Below are 22,607 nucleotides of genomic sequence, written 5' to 3'. Positions count from 1 at the left end.
TGCACAAAGAAAAAACAACCAAGTTTGCCCAAAAAACAGTAAGGTGTTTCTGTGGTCGATTGCTCGAGAGAAGCGAAGTATCAGCGTGCAACTGAATCATAATTTATACAACATTGCTTGTAAGAGCATTTAGTTGTCCCTGGTCTCACGCTAAAAATACATGCAATTTTTCTAACAAAATTCAGTTCCTACCACAATTAAGTCATGGGAAAATAGAGATTATTCGTTTATCAACTGAGGGGATCAATAGAGTTTGCAGCAAGTTTTTCTTAACCAGGTCTTGTCATGCAATAAGAATCCCATGCTTTCGTACAAAGTCAGAACAAGAGGCAATGGAAGTGTCTACTCTCAGCGACATCAGACAAGATGCGTAATATCATCCACTGATATTACGTGGGGGTAGACAGCAATCAGATGATATCTGTAACAACCCTTTATTTAGCTGCTGCTTTACTATGATTCTCCCAAGCACTCTTAATCTAGTGCAGCATAGACGTAGGAACAAGGGGGCATAGAGGGTACCTCCCCCACATTTTATAAACAGAGATATGTACCTATTTGCATCTTACGAAGGTGCCTCTTTTTGCAAACATGTGTCCCTCTGTCCCACTTTTGAAATGCTTTCTTGTCTTGGCGTGGCAAAGGTATTTTTGTATTACAATCTACCCTCCTTCTCTAGCTTCAAATAACTTGAAAACTGTCTTTTGTAACACCAAATAGTGACTAAACTGCTTCAGCACCTTCTGAAAGTCTAGCGGATTTTGTGTGGACATTTTGTTAACTGGCAAGCTCTCTGCAGAGACTTCAGCTTCTTTTGAAGAAAACAAGCAAATCCTCTAGGACCTGATGCATTTCTAGAACTTCTAATTCTGAGTGATGTCCATTGACAAAGGCTTCAAAACAAACAAATATTTTTTGGCACAAATTCTTTTGACACAAGCATGTCTATCTGCAAAATATTTGCTTTTTTCAGTCATTTCAAAATTTTGTGACATGGTTTAAGGGGTATGCCAGAAACGAGTATGTCAAAAAGCAACTATAGAAAAGATAAATTAATTGAATTGTGAAGATTTTTTCTCCTCCAATCCTCTAATCAAGCTTAACATTTAAATATTCGGCTATTTACAAGTACAACGGTTACAGATGTGAGTAAAGTGAAATCTGGGAGAAAATTGAAATCTTGAAACTGTTTTGTACACACCGCGGATATTAAGCAGTGCTTTCGTCACCATTTTCATTGTACCCAAGGTCAACATCATTGCTTCCATCTGCCGAATCTCCGCTTGCAGGATTTGGGATTTCTTGTCCTTCTACAATGCCTTCCGCATTTCCGCTGGAATCTTCCTGCATTTCATTTCCATATGGTTTGTTCACATCATTGCCTTGTTCGTTCTCTTCAATCAGTGATTCTTCATTGTTATCCTTCACACCATCTTCATCAATAGATTCATTTGCTTCGTTTCCTTGATCTTCGCCATCCAATTCATTCGCACTGAATCCTTGATTGCCTTCCTCACCATCCAACTCATTCACAGCACCCTCCTGTGCATTCTCTTCGTCGTTGGATTCATCTACATCATTCACAATAGCATCTTCGCCCCCCTCCAATTCACCTCTATCGTTCTCTTGACTCTCTCCATCATCACCTGTCGCTTGATTCTCCAAGATACGATCCACTTCTTCACCATTCTCATACGAACTTTCTTGTAAATTCTCATCTTCAATCGTAACACTATGGTGTCCTTTTTCCCTGTTCGTATCAATGTTCTCTTCTTCCACAGCTCCCTCTTCATGTGAGCTTTCACCAGCTGCTTCATCCCCCTCCTCAGTCCCTGCTTCCATCGACCGTTTGGTAGTGGCCGAAACTGGCCTACTGCTTTCTGTATACGCACCGTAAGAATATCGCTGACTTTGTTGCTCATCTACGTCATCTTCTGCAGAGCTGCTGCTACTGTCATCACTTTCACTGCTGCTACTGCTATCGCTACTTCTTCGAGATCCTTCTTCTTCAATTGTGTCATCACGTGATTCGGCTGTCTTAGGCCTACTTTGCTTTGACCTTCTTCCCGCACCACTTCTGAGGGAAGCTTGACTTTTGAAATCAGACTGTGATAAATTCACGCTACTCATCATCGAGATGTTGTCTTCCTACAAAAACAAAACAGAATCGCTTCTTAGATATCAACAAAACAGCTCAAGGATTTAGACTTGAACCGTGCGAAATGCTTATATTATAAAAAAAACAGAGCACGGAGTACCTAAAACATAGAGGTCAAATGGCTTATAACTGTGCAACAAGTCAATGGCTGTAAAATAATTGATGTACCAAGCCTAGGGTCTCGTCTTCAGTATTTTCAGGAAGGTTTTGATCACGTTTGAAAAAATGCTTGGTTTTGAATATTTGAAGGGTACACTGCAGAAGTTTAAAGGCTAGAGTTATCTTTTAATAACCAAGTCAAAGTTATCTGGAAGAACCAAAATGTTTTGCTTTTATCTTCACTTAGTATTGATTTCAGGTATGTAAACTTGTAAAAACCATTTTAGGACGAGATTCTTCTACAATTAAGCATGAGAATTGCATGGCTTTTGGCAATTATAGAACTTTCAAGCTATAATCTGAATTAGTTATATTAAAACAATCATCTTAAGAGGTCTTTGGAGATGTTTCTACTAATAAAACCAAGTTCACCTCAGTCCTAGCTGTAAGGCTACCATCGTTTGTTGCTTTCATGCTTTCTCGATATTCAATGATCTGTTAGCAAAAGAAATAAAGTTTGAACCAGATCTAGGCAAGACATAATCAGATCTAAAATTCCTGCCAAAAATACTTTGAACATAAAGCAATTTGCATTGTGTTTTTCTATATTTAATTTCTCTTCCTGAATGCTACGACCTCCACCCCTTTCCCCAGAACAATAATGATAGTCTAGAAAAATATCATACAAGCCACAAGAAAAAACATACTCTATGATATCTCTCAATTTTCTATAGTAAACCAACATTGTTCCTAAGGGGAGAGGGGGTGGCTGAATTTCCCAGTGTTTGACGTGAATGTTCCAAGACGCTTTGCAGTGAATGTACGGTAGGGATTGTAGGAAATTTTTGCAGGGAATGTAGGATAGACAATCAAAATGGTTTGCAATAGAAATTCTTCTTCGTTGTTCGGGAATGTCTATCATTTGAAGTTTCCGTGAATAGATGAGTCATTGTTCAGTTGAAAAAAATGCTTTGTAAGCTGCAGTTCGGTCATGAGGCTCTTCTCAAACGAGGCTATTCTGCAATCCTACCATTTTGATCTCAACGAAATACTGAATATCAAGCTGGCAAGACCTGCAGTGATGCTACTCAGAGGCGGATCCAGCGGAAAATCTGAGGGGTGCTTAAGGGCGTTGCCTTAATAGCCATAATAATGCCACACCCCACTTTTACTTACGGTTAAATGAAGGCAACACCCATCTTGATAAATTAATCTTTTTTAAATTCAGGTATTAAAGCATAACTATATAAAAAATGATCTCTTTTGTTAGAAGCCTATTTGCTAGCAATGCTAGTTAAAAATAACACTGCTACCTTCGCAGTTTGTACATCACATTAATCAATGAATGACATTTTAGGTCGTTAGTCAATTGCAACGCTCAGTTGCAACTTTGACCATAGAGGTTGATTGATAGGGGTGCTCAAGCACCCGTAGAATTGAAGTAGCTCATTGGCCGAGAGTATGGTTTGATGGACAAGTAAAAAAATTGGTTCCAGGGCTGCTCGACATTAAATTTCTAGCTATTTATAGTTTAAAGCAGATACAGGTTATGCTAACTAACGCATGACCGTATGTCATCAGTTTACTGGAAAATACATTTACATCATCTAAAAGGATTCAAGACGTTTTTCAGAGATTAGAGAAAATGCATTGAATGTTATATCTCCGAAAATTCTGACCGGTGCTCAAGCACCCATAGCACCCCCCTAGATCCGCCTCTGGCTACTGACCCACAACGTAATGGACCATGTCGCATACAGACAGTGGCGGCACCATGGGGTTGAATGGTGGGGGTTGGGAGTTATAACCACCTAATTTTGTCAAAACATGGTCCACATAATTCTTCGAAAAATTGAAAAATATGCATCAGATAGGGAAAGGTCATATTTTTTCAAGACTTGCCTTAGGCAAATACATCTGGTATAAAGCAAAGAATGAGCCAAAAGAGTGGTCGCTTGGGTCACGCCCATTACCCTCCCACTCTGCGGTAGTTAGCACAACTACAGCATACAAAACTATCAATTCTTAATAGCTTCATGATCACAATTGAAAAAGAGCAAGTAGATTACCTCAGTGTTTTTCAAAAAATGCATGTATATTATAGCACAACCCTATAAGAGAAAATTTTGAAAATCATTAACACAGTATCAATTCTTTCCTCTCTGATGTGAAATTACGTAAAGCAATTATATCCATGATAACTTTTAGAATATCAGAGTGGAATCTAAAGGAACGGGCAGATAATGAATGATGATGTGCTCGAACTTATGCAGTCAATAGTTTTGTGCGGTTCCTTCTCGAGACACAAATAACGTGCCTTTGGAAAGAAATGTTCACATATCCATAGACTTAAATGATATAACATTTGGAAAAAATATAAGCCAACATTTTTTTCAAACTAAATCTTTGCATAATATCTTGAGCCCGTGGACCAATAAAATTAATTTAACGTCACGTAAAGACAAAAATAATTGTAGTTAGTAAATATTTATAAAGAAGAAGATGGCACTTTACAGTTAATTTATGTTAATTTATGTTAATTTGTGTTAAATATCATTTTTAGTCAAAGTCAGAGCTCTACATTGGCCTGGACACAGGTTGAAAAGTGGGGGGGGGGAAGGGGCAAGGAAAAATTCAATGCCAATAACAAAAGATTTTGGAAATAGCTCTATCACCTTGCAAAGAAGGGGTGCCATGCCCCCCCCCCCCCGTTGGAGACCCAGCTTTACAAGTTTTGAAAAGCTGTCACATCGATGTAACGGTTATGTTTTTGCAAATACAGTTAAACTTTAGTTTGCTACACGAAATAGAATTTTTCTCCGAATAGTGACTAGCGTGCTTTTGTGGGATAGTTATGGCCCCCAGCTTATCTATGTTGCCATCTTGAAAAAACAGGATAGTTTAAATTGAAGATTTACCTGTGTTCCATACATTGCAAGGAAAAAGAAACTAAAGGAGAGCTTATCAGGATTGTTGCGAGCCATAATGCCTGAGTACCAAGCAAGGAATGCAACTATCATTAGAAGGCAACTTCTTTTGTAATATTCACTGAAAACAAAACATTATGCAATCACTATCAAATATATAATGCAAAGGCAAAGCTTATGGTTTATTGAGGTTTTCAAAAAGAAATAGCTTTTATAGGAATATTTCGATACTTTCCAAGACGGTTTCCCATATTAACAAGCGAAACTACATAGCAAACATTCGTTTTATAGTATTGGGGTTCCAAATTTTGTTTCAAGTACGGTCATAGTCTATGGTACACTGTAGTCGCAATAATCCGAACCTTTGGTGAGTTGAAACCTTGACAACGCGAACTGTTTCGAATTCTTCTTAAACCATTTCCTTTACTTTCAAATCCCCAACTCGAGCCCTCGATGACTTGAACTGTTTCGAATCCCCTTTAAACCTTCTTCATTACTTTAAAAACCTCGATAACTCGAGCCCTCGGTTACTCCAGCTCTCGATTACTCCAGCCCTCGATGACTCGAACCTTGGATCCCTTTACTTTCGAAACCCCGATAAGTCGAAGCATGGATAACTCGAACTGTTTGGAATCCTCCTTGAACCTTTCCCCTTACTTTCGAAACCCCGATAAGTCGAAGCATGGATAACTCGAACTGTTTGGAATCCTCCTTGAACCTTTCCTTTACTTTCGAAACCCCGATAAGTCGAAGCATGGATAACTCGAACTGTTTGAAATCCTCCTTGAACCTTTCCCTTTACTTTCGAAACCCCGATAAGTCGAAGCATGGATAACTCGAACTGTTTGAAATCCTCCTTGAACCTTTCCCTTTACTTTCGAAACCCCGATAAGTCGAAGCATGGATAACTCGAACTGTTTGGAATCCTCCTTGAACCTTTCCCTTTACTTTCGAAACCCCGATAAGTCGAAGCATGGATAACTCGAACTATTTGGAATCCTCCTTGAACCTTTCCCTTTACTTTCGAAACCCCGATAAGTCGAAGCATGGATAACTCGAACTGTTTGGAATCCTCCTTGCACCTTTCCATTTACTTTCGAAACCCCGATAGGTCGATCCATGGATAACTCGAACTGTATCGATTCCCCTTCGGCCTTTTCCGTTGCTTTCGAAACGTCGATAACTCGAACCCTGGACAATTCGGTCTTTTCAGTTGCTTTCGAAACCTCGATAACTCAAAAATTCGTTGCTGCAAACAATTTGCATCATTCCTTGGGAGGTTCGAGTTATCAGGATTATAGTGCATGTTGCTTCAAGCCCGTATATGTTTAAGAAAGGATTCTTTTGATCGGGCAAGTCTGGGTCGGATAGCAACACTCACTAAGAATCACTCATTTCATAGGCAGCGTGATAAAGGGCGTTTATTCTATAAAAATGTTCTACACCATCAAATGTTTCCACTGTAGCTATGATATTCAACTTGTACTCATAAAATATAGCCTGTGTGCAAACTTTACTTTCTGTTGCGAAGGAGAGTAAAGTCTGCACGCAGGCTAATAAAATAAAACATTTTCAAAAAATATAAATGAGACTTCGAGCAGAACGAAAAAAGCCGGGAATCACCACCTAGCACGAACCGAAGAAATTGATTAAGGAGGTTTGTAGCGTGTTGAGCTTTCTATAGATAGCAATAATGCACTGAGCTAGACAGAGTTCACAGTTGCTCAACTGGTACGCCTACAACTTTTATCATGTTTTTCAGAGATCTTCTAATTCTAATCGATTTTGCATAATAATCTTCAGTCCGCATACTATTTTGGCTTGAATCATGCTTGAAAAATAAAGAATTTAATAGAATTTCGTGTTATTTTTTGCGCTTCAATTGCAGCTTGCTTACAGAAAGTAATAGAATAATGGAGGACCTGACTTGCTAAAGCTTGGCCATGAGAAATGCAATGATCAGTAAAAATACTCACATTGCACGCCTGTACGGATAATCATATTTGCCTCCAATATAACTTCGAAGCTCGTAAAATATAAGAGCATAGGACAGAGTGATGGCCTGGTAAATAAAAATATATTTTAGAATAGCAAAGTATGCAGTTGGTGAAACTAGATGCCATAAAGAAACAGAGTGTTTCTAGTTAAAAGTGATGCGAGAAGTTCTGTTGTGGTCCATTTTTAGGGTGGCTTCTTTTTAAGGTGGCCACCAACAAAGGGAAGGTTACTTTTGTAAAAAATATGGCTTTATTATTATACTATACCGGCCTCAAATTACACACTTCAAGAACGACAACATGGCGGGAAAACGGCAATGATAAACCCAATGGCCATAGATAAAAACATATACATATAAGCAACAAAGTAAACAACTACAAATTGGTATACAAACGATTAAAAACTGATAAATACAGGAAAAAAGGATTGGGTTTGGTCTAGACCTACTCAATGAACCTACTGTTGCGAACTTCATAACCCAACACTCCGCTGGTTATACTCTTAGGCAACAACAAAGAAGAAGTCAAATTTTATCTGAAACATTTTTCTTGCAATCAATCTACACTCATGTTGTGTCACTTAGAGGTGGAGCAAGAGACGACGAAACACGAGGGAACATGTCTGCAAGTCATCAAATCTATGTTGAAAATTACCCTTCCTATATTCAGAGAAAAAGACGAGGAAAATACGACATAACACGCCTAGAGGCACCTGTAACAGAGAATCTGTGGCACAGTTTCCTTGACTTAGGCCTATCCACTTAATTCAACTGAGTACCCGCTTGATTTCTAGGCATTTCGCCAGCTTACAATATAGCAAGGCTTGCATATATTTATGTTGAGATAATTGTAAACATAGCTTAATTATAGGCCTAATTCAATGCCAACTAAGACAATAATGATACTTACCAGCACAGAAAACAACGGGCCAATGACAAAATACAGCAGTCCAGACCCACTTACTTTCATCCAAGAGCTATGACAGAAAATAGAACACACTCAACAGGTCATCAACATAAAAGTAAGTTAGGCATGGCTACTACATTACGTCATAGCTGGATTACATTGAAACAGAAAATGAAAGCTGGTTATCATAGTCAAAGAGAAAATAAAAGACCAGTGCTATTTTCATCAGGGCAATAAAAGGGATTGAATCACTGCATGTATATTCCTTCCGCTGAAACTTGTCCTTATTTTGCCAAATGGAAACAGGCTAAGAGTTGATGATGATGATTTTATTATAATTCTAATATATATCATTGATAATGTGCCCTTTTTGAGTTGCTGCCATCGCTGTCTCAAAATGGTTCCGGCGCCCCTGCAGGTATTTGCAAATTAAGCTTTGTCCTTTCTTGATATTTGGACAACTTTTTCATTAACTTCTCAAAAGCAACACAATGAGATGTATCAGGTAACATTTCACATTTTATGCTTCTCATGAATTCTGCCCTTCTGTATGATTCAAATTCATCTAAAAGAGGATCTAATCTTTCTTGAATTATATTTCTTCAAAATTCTAAAGAAAAAGTCAATGAGGTAAACAGAGATAAAACCAAAGCGGTAAGCGAAAACAAACCCAAAGAGTTTCCGATTCGTATCCCTATTTTTGCTATGGAATAACATTTACAAATTCTCACAAATCAGAATAACACATTTCATCTTTGTGATTTCATCAAATGTAGAGGAACATAAAGGAGTGTCAAGTTAAAGAAGAATAATTAGGGGGCTCAATAGGGATAACGAGGGGGGTAGAGGGCTGCTGGTTAGTTTCATGGAGGTGATAAACTGACTCAAAAACTCATGATTTTCTGATTCATAGCATTAGTTGCAGATTTTTTACCACTTTTGTTTTGACAAGACAAGGTGATTAAAAGGGCCAGCTCTCGTTTCCTCACGAAAGAATCATTTTGTTGTTATAATTGGCAAGGCAATGATTAAAACATATGGAAACGAAATTCGCACTCACAATTCAGCAAGCACAGTAAGGTCGTAAGGGTAGCCCGCACATGCCCCAGATAATGCTGCTGGTATACCTAGGAAAAAACCAACATTAACATTAGTCCGTTTTTAAATTCGATCAAGTAATATATAGCTTATATAATACACAGGGTGCTATTTATATAGAGATTTCATGTATAACTGTGAAGGTTCTGAAGAAAATCTTCCGTGATATAGTAGTTTAGAATTCAAGATACTGAAATTCTCCAGAATGCAATGAGAATGGTGTTTTTGTAGACAAGCAAAAGATGAAAGTTAAGATGTAATCATCACAACAGAATTTTGTTTTATTTCTATGTTTAAAAGCTTTTTCACTCTTGATTTTATCTCAGTTATCAGATTATGAAATGTATTATTATGATGATTTCGAGGTTATATTATCTCGCGCCATTCTTATGGAAACAAGAGAAACCTTTACTTGATAGGCCATTTGCAATAACAAAAGAGATCAAGTGACTGGCATCACTTCCACGTATGAACAAAGCCAAAATAACAGTATTCCGTTGACAAAATTTAAATCTTCTATTGGCCATAGCTCACCCGATTTGGAACATATCTAACTAATTTTAGAGGTATTTGTCTAACATATTGAGAGGTATTTGTATTTTATTTAATTGGTTGTTCATGGTTAGAGTAGTTTATGGTGTTAACAAAGCAAAATTGAGGTCATGTTCTCCGGTAGATTTGTGGGAAATTTCTCTGTGTATGGTTGTAGTAAAATGCCCAATTTTCGGGTTTGGCCTAAGTTTGTTTACACTTTCTAGGGGTGTGATTGGCTCAGTGGCGAGAGAGGTCACGTGACTTAGCTCTCAGCAAACTCTCAGCAAACTCTCAGCAAACTCTCAGCAAACTCTCAGCAAACGCAAGCTCTCAGCCAATCAAGATTTGAACCCTATGCTATGGTGTTAGCAGTATAAGTTATCATTCCAAAATTCAGAAATTCTAAGAATAGTTTTTGGTGACGAAAACCTTAAGAATCCTTTAAGGACGGACTTTAAGCGTCACAGGTGATGTCTCGCTGAACATATGATCAATTGTCGCTGTGCAGAAATTTGCCAATAGTATAGCAACAATTTACTGGAGAAGCAATTGGCTTGTTTTCTTCTTTGTTATGTAAATCCTTGCTTGCTTAAACACTCTATATCTGGTGTGCTGTACATACTGCTATCTACATTAAGCATGACTAGAATTCTAAGCTTTCCCAAGACTATACTGCCATGAAACGCAGTAAGACGCGAGTGTGTATGGTAAGAAATTACATCATAAAACATACCCCATCCAATCGTGTTGTAAAAGAAAGTTGGGCTGGTGACATCTGCATCATACACTGGGTTGAAAGACTGATAGATATGCACACCTTCCACCAGTATCCAAGAAATCACTGCCGTCTGAAAATAGTGGATGCATCCGGACATTGTGTCCGTGTATTTCTGAAACGAATTGACGTTTTTCGATACTGTAACTGTGACTAAAGTAAAAAAAGGAAACCAACAGATAGTATGCGTTCTTGATGAACAGGGGTGCGACTACGGGGGTGAGAGAGGAGATTTCCATAGTTGCATGCCCTGAATGCTATGAAAATATAAATTAGAGAACTCTAAAAAGATAATGTGCTATATCTGGTAGCATTTGTAAATGCAGTTATTGATTCTAGGGATTGATTGACAACTGATTGACTGATTTGAATGATTGGATGCTTGTGATTGAATGATTGCAGATGGTCGGTAATTTATGATTGTAGTAATTGATTCTAATGTTGTGATTGATAAACTGATTCAAGGATTTAAAGGCTGATTGGCTTTTAGACTTGAAGTAATGAATGCTTGACTGACTGAGTGATTGCTCGACGCAAGTACATACTCGATTATCACTGACAATCACTCCAAGTATGAACGATAAGTACACCATGAAGCAAGCGATGTCGTGGAAAAAGTATATTCGAACCCTCATTAGATGTAGGTATCTGCAAAGAGAGAATGTTGGGTATCAAAAGCATCACAGAAAATTACATTATCGTTAGGTTTAGTTGATCTTGATTAGAAACAATCAAATACTTGTCAAGCTTCCAAAAATTAAAACTGAATATGCACGCAAATCGTTTGGTTTCATGGCAGCAAAAATTTACAATCAACTGCCTATCAACATACGGAAAACTGAATCATTCAATGCCTATGAACAGCATCTTAAGCAACATTTTACCTAGGCTTCTTATTTTAGATATGTAATATATGATTTAGGCTCCTTATTTTAAATATGTAACATATGGTATTAATACAATTGCTGTAAATTTTTCATTTCCTTATATAATATCTTTTTACGTTAATCAGGACACACATTGATAACAGCAGTAACGTTGAAGTGTTAATCCTGTATAAAGATTCGTGTTATTATAATAATTATTATTATATTATTATTTCTCCGCTGTCTTGATGGCTATCTTTCTTAACACAAAAACACGCTTCAATTGACCATTATATCTAAAACCCTTGCTTAATATCTGTCAATATAGGCAAAATCTATCAACATATTCGGATTTTTTTTGGTTTATTGAATCTTGAATCTTATATCTCACAATCTATCGTCTACATTTTTGCGAGCCTTTTCGGTTGAATAATCACGGCTCGGTTTGAGTGCAAGCTACGTTTACCATTTTCTCAGAACAATTCACCCTATGAAATATACAACACGGAGTATACTAGTAGCCCCCTCCTCCCTCTTTTCGAAATCGTACACGAAATGATACACTGATGGTGTAACAACCCTATCGGTTTAAATGTAATATGGCACTTTACCCTTTATAGACAGGATAAATAATTGACAAGAGAAGGCCAAGCAGGATGAATGCAGTAACTGCCAAGGAGATCTGTGTGATGAAGGTTCTCGAAAATCCAGATTTAGTAGCCTACAAAAAATGAAAGTTAAGATGTATGAAACATAGGTAGCGAATAGGCAGGCCTGAACGCTATAAAGATTGGGTAAAAAAGGGCCTGGAAAACCGCCTTGAGGAGCAGCACCTTAATAGTTACAGTTTAAAGTTTACAGTAGTTTAAAACTTATGTTACTTGCATTGCTTTCCAAGCCTAGAAGATATTGGTTAACTTTGGCGTTGGTTAACTTGATAATACTTCATTACTTACGATTTCTTCGTCTATTTCAGATACGACTGCAACAGTTCCTTGATATCTACATCGGCAAACGGTCTTATGTCTGTCAGTGTAGGTTCGGTAGCACCCTTCACGTGTCCATGAGGAATATTCGTTGTTCCTAAATGGAAGTTATAAAAAATTTTGAAAGATTAGTGATTATAGAAAAATAGCCTGCTCAACAACATTATAGTTGAGCAATAAATTATTGATTGCATAGGAATTGATTGACGGGAAAGATTGATGGGGGTTATTGATTGATTGGGGTGACTGATTGATGGGGGTGATTGATTGATGGGTGTGGTCGATTGGTGGTTGTGATTGATTGATTGATTGATTGATTGACTGATTGATTGATTGATTGGTGGGTATGATTATTGGAGGGTATGATTGATTGGTGGGTGTGATCGACTGATGGTTGTGATTGATTGATTGATTGTAATGAGTGATTGATTGATTATGCTGATTCTGATCATGAGGATGGTTTAGATGATTAACAAAATTTAATATTAAAGTCTACTTACAAGGCGCCAGGATACACAACGCATTCGTGGTTCTTTCTCTTTATATGCTACAAGAGAAGTAGGAAAGTATGGCAATAGGCTATGTTTATTTTGTACTAGATAAATGAAAATAGACTAGATATATTTACCTCATTTGACATTTGGAACAAAATTCTCAAACTTATGAATTGTCTACCATCATCACCATGACCAAGCTAATCATACAGTATAATTACTGCGTGAGTTTAAAAGCATTCAACATACCAAAATGACTTGAGCCATCAGCCAATCAAAAATTGGCCAATCAGTAAGCTTGAAACAACTCACATGCTTGTTGATTGGCTTAAAGTTGATTGACAGGTGGCCCAATGCACTAGGTATCTGTCGATTTCCTTCAATACTTACCACCTTGTGCCACAATGTTACTTCAATCGGTTCACTCATCGATGATGGTTTTGGACTAAACCCTATCTGAGCTATCTGTGAATTCAAAACCCACTTGCCAGTGCGTGTTGGCCAACTGTATAGCTTCTTTTTCACAAGCTCTTCAGCAACTGCAGGCCTAAAGAATTAAAAAAGCATATGACCCCTGACGTATTCGAATCACAAATTAGGGATATTTCCTTTAATTCAACGTTTTTACAGCTGTTTTTTTCCAAAGCTTAAAGAATAATTTTCCATAGGCAAGCAACTTTTACATTCATGTGCTCGCTCTTCTGATTGGCCCTTTACGATACACAATTGGGTGTATATATTTCTTTACTTGGAATTTTAGATAAATGTTGTGACGTTTTGTCCTCTGAAAAGTGTCTGACGAAAAGTTAGCTTTTGACAAAGCTAACTTTTAACAAGAGTATTTTAAAAACGTTTGCTTTTGACAAAGCAGCTTTCAAAATATTTTTTTATATGGCTGTTAGTGAGTTTTGCCAGTATTTTTCGACAAAGTTTTGCCCTTCTAAAACAAGATGAGGACGAGTATTTGACTTTGTTTGAACCAATTTTAATCCAGCATGGACCACTCCTCCCATTTACAATTTTTACTGTTATCCATATTAATTTCTGTTATTAATATTGAACTATAACAAAAAATTCCAGTATTTTGAAAAGCCATTTAAAATTCTTATGGCATACTGAATTTTAATTAATGTTCTTACCGAATTACTGAATAAGCATTACAAGAGCAAGTTCAAAACTTTTAGATACCTGTCCTGGTCCTTACACTAACACTAAAGTATCCCCTTTAACATTCAACTACTACTTGCTAAAAACATTGGCACAGAAACAATATTTTGCGACTTCTTCTACATGGAATTCAAAATTTGCCCTTAGCAGCCAAAAAATAATACAGGAATACAGGAATTAACTAAATTTTTCAAAAAGAACGCTTTCTTTGTAGATTACTAATATCCTTAAATAAAACACTTAAATCCCTGTTTGTGTTGAATTGAGTAGCTCATTTTTTTCATGTTATTCAGCTTTTAATCCTTCGTTCTTGATGACCGCAGGGTGGACATGTTATTCGCTCCATCTGGCATCACCTCTGTAGTGTAGCAGCAAATGCAATTCGCAACATATTTTCTTTATTTTTGGAAGCATAAAAAACAACAGATTGCGTGGGTAAAGAGAAAAGAGTTTCTGGTGTTAACTAGATTTCTGCAATCATTTGGTCCGACCACCCTCAATCCCTCTAAAGTTCTTTGGTTTTAGCCTTAATCTACCTACGCTGGTCTTTATTCACCTGAACCAAAGAAGCTAAAAATTTCTTCATCGCATGCAGCGAAAAGTTGGTAAAATAACCCTCCATACATAAGGTTAGGACTTTGAAGTAAATAATTCAGTAATGTCCTATATATTTTCAACCAAAACATCGAAAACGGTTGCTCGACCCTCTCTACGACTTGCAGCAACGAAAAAAAACCTTGCATAACATATCTAGACACATGTCTTTGCAATATTCTTAAAATATCACTGGAATGTAAAATCGGACAGTATTTTGTACTGAATAACTGAATAAATTAATATTTTTAAAAAGACTTCATTTCATTACTTGTGAATTGATTGACGGCGAAAATCTTCAAGTGATAACGCAGCTTTTCATGAATATGGAGACTTTCCTATCTAAATACTTGACTAATCGCGAGAAATGTCTTAAAAGTAGATCGAATATTTTAAAGACATTTGAAGGAGTCTTTCACCGCAAACAGGTGTGGCTTTTGATATGCCGAAAGCTTTTGTAATGTTTTTACGAGTTTTTAAGATACACCTGGCGTTCTATTAGGAAAGACATAAATGATTTGACACAGTTACTGGGACTTTGATCTGTGCTACTATTATGACCAACACTTTTCAAAGCTGCTTTATTCTAAATATAAAATTTCTAAATTCAGCAAGCCATATGTTATCTATAGATTTAATCAATTCTGGTTTTTCTTCTTAAAATTTTTAAGTCACGGGATGTTATAGAAATAAAAATCCCCGCTGTTAACTTGATAGGGCTGAAAAATAATCCTTCAATAGAAGTGACAATTCGTACTAATGAATTTCATGGCAACCCATATGTAGTCCTCAAGGCAAGATAAATCTGAATTCAGAATTAGAAATATTTATAATATATATGCCTTTGGTGACACAACATTTTAAGACAGCACGGAAAAGCGGACACGTTAAACATAGCATAAAACATAGCAAGTACTTTTGTCCTACGCTCCTCGGAGTTTAAACTTCTGATAATAACAAAAAGTTAGCATAAAAATTATATCCAGATGTGGAACGAAAGTTATGTGAAAGGAAAAATGGCCAATGAACCAAGCATATGCACTTTATTCCTCTTACGTTACCTTAGATCTGCAGCAGGATATAACTTGTAAAATAAATATAAATATAAGAAAAGTAAGAAGAAAATATGAAAAACAAAGATGGAAGAGTTCATATCTAACCTATGTGCCGCGATACTGATTGGCCTATTTCAACCCACGACTGTATATACATGACGTAAAATGTTTGTTTTTTCAAAAGCATTTTTAAAAATATTGTTTAAATATAATTTTTATGATAGGAAACAATTTTTTCTTACTTTTCGTCCTTAAACTGTATTGGCTGGGTAGTCGAAATTAGATTTCTCAGTAGAAGAATGTAATACGCTGTGACACCTACGAGAAAAAATCTCGTGCATTAAGAAAATATCAAAATATTTTTCTACTGAGCTACTGAAACATGTTCTTTGAATTATTCGTCAAAATTCTGAAAATGCAATTCATTCAAGACTTTACCCTTCACCTGCCAACCTCATTGCGAGTTTTCTTCCAAGAACTCAAAAAGTTTTATCCATGCTTCAGACTGGACTTTATTCATATAAAGAGCTTTTTATAAATACAATTCGACAGGGTTAGACTCAAAGGGGGATGAGAGAGGGGGGTTGCTCACTAAACTTTCTACCAAGGGGGTGTAACAGCCCCCATGCCCCACCATAGCGACCTCCTTAGACGTATAAAAGTTGTTTATAGAAAGTACCATTATAGTAATAATTTTGACTATCAAAAAAATACATGAGATATCAACAATGTTATTGAATCCTGACAGTTACTTAGCGAAACTTACCAGGGTTCAGGGTTATCATCGAAAATCTGAACTTGTCTTTCTCTCCACGATAAGCAGATGCTGGACTTTTGCTGAAATCCGGAATAACCGAGAAGTGACGTAGATCGGTTCTTTGTCTATTCAAAAAGCCAACCTCGACAACTGAAAAAAGAAACGATGTGTAAAATGGTTTCTCAGAGAGTATCTACATTATGAATTTTAGGATTGTGTTTTCAAGGGGATAATTACATCATCAGTGCTAGCGCTGTTATCACTTGGGGAGGAAGATTGTGGGGATTCCAAGACCGCATTGGTATACATAAATTCCCTGTGACACACTGGATAGATTCACAAATAAGTGCGTCTCTTTCAACGCTATGATAAGGTACGTTTTCCAGCTTAGGCCCGTATAGATTTCCTCCAAAGAAATCAACAATGAGTCGTGTTAATGTATCCATCGAATTTTATATAATAGATCCTCAACTAAAACCCAAATTGCTGCAGCAAGCTAATCTACCCTTATATACTGTTTAACAAGAAATTTCTAGAATATGCTGGTACAACATCACGTGTTTAGGAATAATATGTAATGAGCAAGTTACAGCATGTTACGTAAGGCTTACTCTAGAAGTTTCTACAATTATTTTAGTCAACTTTTTCTGATGTGTTCTACTTATAAGCATTACTAAGAAATTACTAGAAAGATCCAGTTCACCACAAGATGTAGTCGCTGTCAGAGGAAAGGCCGGGTCATTGATCAAGAAGATAAGTTTCCCGGATGTTCTAAAAACTAAGCTTTGCATGCAAAATACAAATAAATAAACAACATTAAACAGCGTTTGTTTCCCTTGCCTGGGTGCAGTTTCATTGAGATAAAGCGTACTTGCTGGGGAGACTAAAAACAAACGTATTCAATGAATGAGGTAACCCCCCGTCCCGGAAGAAAGCCGTTATTACGCATGCGCTTTAACTCCAGGACGGAGGGCTGCCTCACACATTTGAACATATGCGCTCGTTCGTCTCCCCATCAACGTCAAAGAATAAAATGATGAGCGACTTACAAAACAGGTTCGTGGTGAAAGAGACTGAGCCGTTTGCCAAAACAGAGGAAGGTTGAGACTTCACGTACGACTCTGCAACCGCTTCGGCGTAGTCCAGAGTCGATTTAGCTATCGTGCTTACTCTATCGTCATCTTTCTACGAGATATAAAATCTTTCTTCAGTAATCGAAATTCTATAGTTTCAGTAATCAGTAGTTGTGTACAAACCAGTGGTGGCACCAGGGGAGGGCTAGGGGGGCTACAGCCCCTCCATCGGAAGCATCTAGTTCCCCCATCGGAGGAAATTTTAGGTTATTGTCGGAGCAAATTTGACAAAATAACGTACGAAAACTGCTTATTTTAGCCATTTTAGCCCCCCTGTCGGAAGCTCCAGCCCCTCTGTCGGAAGATTTCTGGCGCCACCTCTGGTACAAACGAAACATAGAATGACTAGTTTTTTACACAACTTTTGTCGCTAACGATGCAAATTGTAGAAGAATATGTCATTAATGAACAAAAGTTAACATACAATAATTAACGTCATTATGAATGAAGCGAGCAAACATTTCAAAAAAAAAACTTAAGCTTTTCGTCTGACATTTTGTGATTGGATTCTATTAGTAATATTTTTTACAGGCAAGTGGCACTGATTGGGTAACCCGAACAATACCTGTCATGTGCTCTCATCACTGATTGGCTTATTTCGATCCATAACTGAGTATATATATATTTTCTATACCTAAGAACTCTCGACAATTAGATTGACGTTGTATACACCGTAGAGCGCAACACCATAATCCAAGCCACTGGTCCTTCGAATTCAAGAAAACGTCTGTTTTGTCACATACACAAACCTCTTGTCGAGAAGGCCGGGTTCCAAATTTTCTTTGGTCTCGCGACTGAGCGAATGCACTTTAAAGCATGCGCAAATTGAACTTCCTCGTTCGCTGCGAGTGCGCGACCATTCGTTGAGTAGTTCTACTCAGCTGAACTACTGAGCGACTGGTCGCATTTGCCGATTCGCTGGTTTGTTGATTCGATTTCGCTAAGTTGCGCGACCAAATCGAATCAAGTAGAGACCGACCTAGAGGTTTTTTGGAACGACAGGAAGTTAAAGTATATTTTAGGGGATTTTACTGAAATAGCATTTTTGTCAAAGGCCTGAAGAAATTTTTATGGAATGATATACCCATTGCCTCTGGTTTGTTTGTACGAGGGGCGATTCACTCTTGCAAATAGCGTATGAGATTTTGCCTAAAACAAAAGGATTTTTGGGGATTTTCGTATAAAACAATAGGATTTTCACAAAAGCTGTACGAGATTTTTTAGAGTGATTTGCCCCTCGGGTTTGTACATAATACTCTAGCAAAAAAGATGTGAATACCTTATCATTGCATTTCATATACTCTTCAAATTTGCTGAAAATGTTGCCAGCGCATGCAATAGTGGTGCATTCTCTATCTACCAGGTTATCGGCCCAAATTTTCTTTCCGAAACATTGATCAACAGTAGCTAGACGAAAGAGTGAAAATTTGTATCAGTTTATTTGAAATAGGTCAAATCAGACAGATATTTTACGTCCAGAAATGAAAAATATGACTCGCAGCAGTTACACAACAGTATATTGTTAGAGGGGCAAAAGAACGGGTCTGGGACCCAGGCAGACGTTGGGTCGGAGTTTGATGGGAATAAGTTCCCTATCATGACCAAAAATTGTCTGTGAACGATTGGTGAAGAACTTATTTGTCCTATAAAAAATTCCCCTATCAGTATTTTAGAAAGGATAGAATTATTGAAGGGGCATCATTGATTGTCATAGAAACAAAAAGGATTCGCTTAAGTTCATTGAACCCCACCCCCTCCCTCTTAATATAAAGAATTGATTAGGTAACAGCATGCTGTAAATAAATGTGTGTCTTACTTGGTTTCATTGTAGGAAAAGCTGTGACTTGCATCGTCGTAGAAGAGTTTGCCGCTATCCATCTGGCAGCTTCGAGGAAAAATACACATTTTCGTTACAATTGTACCGAAAAGAGATTACAAAAATTTTACAATGGGAGAAAATCTGGCAGGTTATACTACAAAAAGGTATGTACAATGGTTGTTTGAAGTCTTGGTACACAATACTAGCTAGATTTTGCAAAATTTTTATAGCAAGCCCCTCTTCCCATTTCAAAAAGTCATATAATTTTAGAGTTTAGGTGTCCTGGCTAAACGCTATGAAAATAATAAGCTCAAAAAAGTTATGTTATGAAACATTTCAACATTAGCTTTAGAAGGGGAGATAGTTGGTGCCATGTGTCTACTCCTGCCGGGAAATCTTTATCTCTGAAAAGGGCACTAAAGCTACATGAAGTTATAAGACTGTTCACAGGAACAATGAATAAAAATCAAGTAGATCTTAGGCCTAACAATTTGTGAAACACGTTGAAAGTTGACAATTCATATTGAGCATGAAACTGAGACTTAATAAGGAAGTTTAAAGATTTCATGTTTAACAACGGTTATCCACTTTGTTATTTCGCCATAAAAAGGCCACTTCTGCTCATCACCGAATCACAGAATCATGATAGCAGTAGAATCACCTAATCAAATTTCCATTCATAAAAACCTGATGTTGACCGAATGAAAAGAATGTAGTGGTAACACTGAATCGCTCAATGACTTTGTAACCGAAAGCTGTACATTAATCAATCACAAGTTTAAATAGAATTGGGTACTGCATGTAAAATGCTTTCTGATACATTTAACAGATATGAGACAATAACTTACTCTGGTTGGTTGCTGGAATAGATGAGGCATTTGCTGTAATTACTGAAGCTGTTAAAAGCAAAACAAGAATCATAAGATATTTAAAACAGTAAAACATACTTAAAGCGGGTAACAGAAATCTATGGGACTACATTGTGCGATATGGAGGTGTCCGTTGCCGGGGAGCTATTTGTAAATAGCTTTGAGTTCTGGAGAAAAATTTAGGACACAGTTATACAGTAGGAAATTCAGGCTTTTCACTTTGGGGGCTCAGGTTTGTTGTTTTCCAACAAGACAACATTTTGGTTGGGCTTTCGGCACGCTAAACCTTTGTTATATATCTGACGAAAGCCCGAATTTCTGACAAGAAGGAGATCGGGGAGTAGGGGGATGGGAGGGATGAAATTATGTGCTAAATGGTTAACCGTATAAAGGTTGTGTGTTATGAAACTGCTGTCTGCAGTGAAACATACGAGGTAGTAGTGGAATCGTAGGTTTTGGAATATTGTGGGTAGATCCCCCACAATACGATGCAATGAAGGATTGTTTGCTATATGTTTGCTATTTGTCTATATGTTTGCTTGATATATGAAAACATGATACTGAATGTCATGTACATTAATTCAGTCATGAAGTGATGTTTGCTTTCGCATTGTCAATGGATCAAAGTGACAAATAATTCACTCTACACTAACATGGAAAGACGACCTAATATGAAGCTATATATTAAAATGACAGATAAGATGGAAGAAAGGGCAGGTGAACTTGTAATATCGAATTGTGAAGTATTAAAAATGTATGACTAATAGCAAAGAAAAGCAGTGATAAATGCCCAACGTAGAAAGATAGAAAGATTTAAGTTAGAGTTTAATTCAACAATACTGAAAGTGGCTACTTTGACTGAATGTTAAAACACCGGAAGGAGTAAGTTTGAGTTTCAAAATAAAATATATATATATACCAAAGAACAGTATAATAGCCTCGGCTAATATGTTCGATACAAGCACATAAAAAACAAAAGCAAAAGTAGAAAAAGAAATATATGACAAACCGTTGTGTGCAGCATCAGCAACAACAACAAATGTAAGCAACAACCATACAGAGAGTGTTGAGGAAACTTTAAATGATAACATCGTCCACACCCTTTAAAACACTGAAAAACTACAGAAATTCATGGCATGTTAACATTTCTTCCAAGCAGTTTTAACGTATCCATAGCAAATCCATAGCAAACCACAAAGTTTCCAATTGCATGTGGCTCGATTCATTAATTTAGGCCGATGAATTCGGATGGTATAATGTATTTTATGAATTTTTAATGTTCAAGTGACTGATAGTGCCTAAACAGGTACTCTGTTTTTATCTTGCTAGAATATAGGTATTTTCTAAAATGTCAGAATCTCCTCCCCATCTGACATTTTTGGTGGATTGGATCAACTGGCCTTAGATTCACTCTGATGGAGGCTTGCATGCTACAGTAAAATATTAGTAATTCATTTTGATACGCTCGTTCGGATCAATTTATCTGTATACTGCTCGTCATCGACTTATTTATTCGGGCTTGCACTTTATCGTTATCTTCATTGGTGAGTAGGAGAATCCAGTGAAAGGCCTGGCACCCAGATTCTTATTTCAAATCACTTCTGTTTTTCATAGTCAATAGTTTTTCATAGAAAATCCTTTTGATTATCCCTGTTCTCTTCAAACACATAACAGAGGACAATATCAGTGATCGAATGATTTAGCGATTGAATGATTGAGCGATTAAATGATTGACTGATATCACGGATCGAGCTTTTGGCATAATTGTGTATTTCAAGTTTTCATAACAGGCCCAAATCAAAGACTATATCTATTAAGGGTTTGAAGTTATCATGCAGCACGAGGTTCCCACAGGGGAGCCACATAGCTCCATATGAATTTTCCCACCAGACTTCGACATATAATCGAAGAAACTGCAGAAGTTGGAGGCTCAGAGGCGTAGCCCCCCCCCCCTCCCCAAGCAATGATCAAATTGCGCTTAATCAAAGTTATTGGATTTCAGCATGTTGAGGCCATTGGCCCTAATATATTTCTAATACAAATAAAGTCCTTTTTCTTTCCAACAGTGTATAAATAATCACATCTAGTCCTCATTGCTTGTTTGACAACCACCCCCCCCCCCCTCTCCTCTCCTCTCCTCTCCCGATTCAAAAGTTATCGTCCTGCCCTGTTTTCTGACAATGTTCCCAGGCTTTTAATGCACCTCGCATGAAAATATCTGCAATAAAATTTTACGTTCATTTGTTACTCAATCACTTTCGGAACTTATCCTGCATAGTTAAGACAATGTTGGAATTGCATCCTTTCTTATAAAAAAATAAAGAACAATCTAATAGTTAGATAGAATAATGTAACGACACAGGGTTCCCTTAC

General features: G+C 37.1%; 1 protein-coding gene across 1 annotated transcript; it reads right to left on the bottom strand.

Annotated features, from left to right (window-relative positions):
• Positions 1 to 1,056: 1,056 nt before the first annotated feature.
• LOC135680972 (uncharacterized) lies at positions 1,057 to 22,330 on the bottom strand. Its single transcript, XM_089113798.1, has 20 exons — positions 21,244 to 22,330; positions 20,214 to 20,261; positions 19,363 to 19,431; positions 18,826 to 18,953; positions 17,463 to 17,598; positions 16,423 to 16,563; positions 15,899 to 15,974; positions 13,231 to 13,387; positions 12,847 to 12,893; positions 12,317 to 12,443; positions 11,972 to 12,081; positions 11,040 to 11,142; positions 10,453 to 10,609; positions 9,148 to 9,214; positions 8,091 to 8,157; positions 7,161 to 7,246; positions 5,176 to 5,305; positions 4,327 to 4,368; positions 2,690 to 2,752; positions 1,057 to 2,148 (listed from the first exon to the last, which is right to left on the bottom strand). Exons 1-20 carry the CDS (start codon positions 21,323 to 21,325, stop codon positions 1,210 to 1,212), a joined length of 2,775 nt encoding a protein of 924 aa, XP_088969924.1. The 5' UTR covers positions 21,326 to 22,330; the 3' UTR covers positions 1,057 to 1,209.
• Between the last annotated feature and the right edge of the window lie 277 nt (positions 22,331 to 22,607).

The sequence above is a fragment of the Rhopilema esculentum genome, chromosome 18, assembly GCF_057945365.1.
Source record: "Rhopilema esculentum isolate cy_ngs chromosome 18, ASM5794536v1, whole genome shotgun sequence".
NCBI lineage: Eukaryota > Metazoa > Cnidaria > Scyphozoa > Rhizostomeae > Rhizostomatidae > Rhopilema > Rhopilema esculentum.
This window is presented reverse-complemented; position numbering and strand designations above follow the sequence as displayed.

Excerpts from the sequence above, each read along its gene's own strand:
- LOC135680972 (XM_089113798.1), bottom strand. The coding sequence starts at position 21,325 with ATGTTATCATTTAAAGTTTCCTCAACACTCTCTGTATGGTTGTTGCTT. Across the intron at positions 16,564-17,462 it reads TTTCACCACGAACCTGTTTT|TTGTCGAGGTTGGCTTTTTG; the intron begins GTAAGTCGCTCA and ends TTCTTTTTTCAG. Across the intron at positions 12,082-12,316 it reads CTGAAATAGACGAAGAAATC|GCTACTAAATCTGGATTTTC; the intron begins GTAAGTAATGAA and ends CATTTTTTGTAG.